The 2754-nt window shown below is 58.6% G+C and overlaps 1 protein-coding gene across 1 annotated transcript in view; it reads left to right on the top strand.

The window, feature by feature from the left end:
- Window positions 1-2754, top strand: part of ATP9B (ATPase phospholipid transporting 9B (putative)) — a 184946-nt gene that overhangs the window by 168517 nt on the left and 13675 nt on the right. Inside the window, exons 25-26 of the mRNA XM_029922755.1 lie at window positions 208-315; window positions 2559-2675. Of these exons, the coding sequence (XP_029778615.1) occupies window positions 208-315; window positions 2559-2675 (225 nt within the window). The remainder of the gene's footprint in view (window positions 1-207; window positions 316-2558; window positions 2676-2754) is intronic.

Raw genomic sequence — 2754 nt, 5'->3', positions numbered from 1 at the left:
GGGGACGCCCGGGGCCGAGGGTCAGGCAGGCGCCCGCGCACGGCCGGACCGCCGGAGGCCTGCCCCGGCAAAGACCCGGTCTACCTCCCGGGGACGGGAACCAGGAAGGAGGCCAGTGCTCGGGGCGCGGGCTCCAGCACCTGCCCTCCTGCCCGTCTCCTGTGGCCCAGGACGCACTCCGGGAAATGCCGGTCTGGGAACCTTTAGGTCAAGACTGCGGGCACCTCTGTGCTATGACCGTGAGAACGAGGCCTGGCGCCCCGAGAGGATTTTGAGGAGCAACCTCCGAAATCCCGAGGAGCACGCTGCGCCTCGGTCAGGCTGCAGGCGCTCACCGGGGCGCCCGAGCGCTGCTGCGAGGGAAGGAGCGCCAACAGCAGACAGGGGAGAGGTGCGTGACCCAGGACGCCGCTGGTCCACGGCGGGGGCGGGGGGGGGACGCAGAGGGAGCGGAGCAGACAGACAGACGGACCCGCGCTCGGCGGAGCGCAGCCTCACCTCCAGGGAGTCCCCAGGGATGACCAGCGCACAGTCATGCTTCCTCCGGAAGGCGTTAAGCTCCAGATGGGCCTCCCCCCGACTGGTCACCTCCACGAGAGAGAAAAGCACCCGCGTTACAGTGTTATCCGAGTCAGAGGGACAACCAGCCCGTGTGTATGAATCACGGTGACGTCTTCAGACATGTTATTGAAAATCAAAAGGTGCTTGACACACGCAGCCTGGGCCTGTGAGACACGGCCGCTCCGAGCGTCCCCGCGGAGCCGGGAGGGGCCCCGTGAGTCCAGCCATCCAGCCTGTGACACCTCAAGGCCAGAGACCACAGCGGGTCAAACGGGCGGACGCCGGCTCACCAGGAAAAGGGGAGGGCCGGCGCGGGCTCATGTGTTCCTGACACGGAGGTGGTGACCGTTCACAAGGTGCTGCCAGCACGGTCAGAGTGACAGGTGCTGGCTGGGGAGGCCTGAACAGCAGGGACGGTGCTGGAGAATCACGCTGCATTCGGGCCCCGCCTGCACGCAGGTGGCCTCACGGCTGGGAGGGGCGGGGGCGGCGGTGACCCCAAGCCGTCATCTGAAGAGGTCTCTTCTCACAAGTGACGCCCAACGTTTTTATCAAACGCTCTGCTCTCCCGCCGCGGGTCTCAGCGCACTCCGTCAGTTCAAGCAGACGTCTGAAGGAGTCCACTCCAGGCGGCCCTGGTCCAGCACTGACTCTAGGACGGAATCACTGCAGAACCAGGGCACCGGGTCGGACATTCTTTCTGCGGGGACTTTACGGGGCACGAAAGAAACGGTATGTTCCACGACTGAGATGCAAGCTTCACACGGCCCGAGTCATCCTCAGACTCATCTAAACAGGCTTTGTTGTGGAGGTTTCACTCTGTGTGGCTACACCACTGGAAGTCAACCAAAACTGATCTAAAGTTTTACCAGAATCTTTAATAATTTAATTGCAAGTGGTCATCTGCAGGGCCTAATTTGTGATTCCGAAGCTTCAAAATAAATGACATTTACATGTAAATTATATTCAAATCACCATCTCCGCAGGTGCGAGCACAGAGGCAGCCGGAGTCTGCTCTCCGTCGGCAATCAGGAGCTGGGAAATCTTATTTTTGTTTGAATTACAAACCGTCATAACCGACACATGCAGGAAACACAAGCTTCAGACCATTTTATTTTGTTTGAATTAATTAAGGAACCACATTTCATTTGAAAATTGTAGTAGATTAAAGACGTATTCCTACTAAGGACATAACTCATACAAAAATGTAATTGTTATCAACATAGACTTTGCAAACGGAATAGGAAATGGATGCAGCGCGTCTGTGTTAAAACAGACACCGGATGAAGAAATGAATCTCCAAGGACAACAGAAGAGTACTTGTGAATTTAGACCTTCTTTCTCTCCATTAAAATGTAGCTTTTTCATCATGAGGAAGGCGGCTAACAGAAACCTGTTTCCAAAGATTTTATGGATGGAGTAAGAAAATGAAGATGTTTCTCTTTTGAGAGAGATATGTAGGAATTGATACACAATTGCACATACAGCCTCACAAAGCCAACAGGTTTTAGGTTGAGGTAAGACAGTTAAACACCAGTGCTTCCAGACCAGTACTCACCGGTCTGAACACGTGAATGTCCTGGGTTCTGGACACCAAATGCGAACTCTTGGCGATGCAGGTGGCCGTCTCCAGCTTGTCGCCTGTCAGCATCCATATCTGGGGACGGGGCGGCGGTGAGCGCCGACGCCCCCGCACTTGCGTCTCTTCCAAGTGCCTCTTGGCGCGCAGACGCTCGTATGCGCGGCCTGGACTGTCCTGAGCTCACACCCCAGCGATGCCCAGGGATGAAGGTGCTCAGAGGGCAGGCATGTCCAGGGCAAGGGAAGGTAGGGAAGGGTAGGGCGGGGAAAGGCAGGGGTGGGGTAGGGGAGAGATGGGCAGGACAGGGAGGGCGGCCGGCAGGAGCGACAGAGACAAGCTTCCGTCCGGGGGCGGGGGTGACTCTGGGGGCGGAGGGAGCCGCCGGTGCCCCCACCTTGATGCCCGCGTTGCGCAGCATCTCCAGCGTGGGCCTCACGCCCGCCTGCAGCCGGTCCTCCACGCCCGTGACGCACAGCAGCTCCATCTCGCGCTCCAGGCTCTCCACCACGGCCGCCACCTTGAGCGCCCTGTCGTGGAGGCTCAGCTTGGCCTGACTGTAGCGGCTCTGAGGAGACACAGGCCGGGTGGTTCGGGGGGTGGGGTGGGGGGGG

Source organism: Suricata suricatta, chromosome 14 (genome assembly GCF_006229205.1).
Source record: "Suricata suricatta isolate VVHF042 chromosome 14, meerkat_22Aug2017_6uvM2_HiC, whole genome shotgun sequence".
NCBI lineage: Eukaryota > Metazoa > Chordata > Mammalia > Carnivora > Herpestidae > Suricata > Suricata suricatta.
Note: the sequence above shows the minus strand (reverse complement) of the source record. Positions and strands in the feature narration are given on the sequence as shown.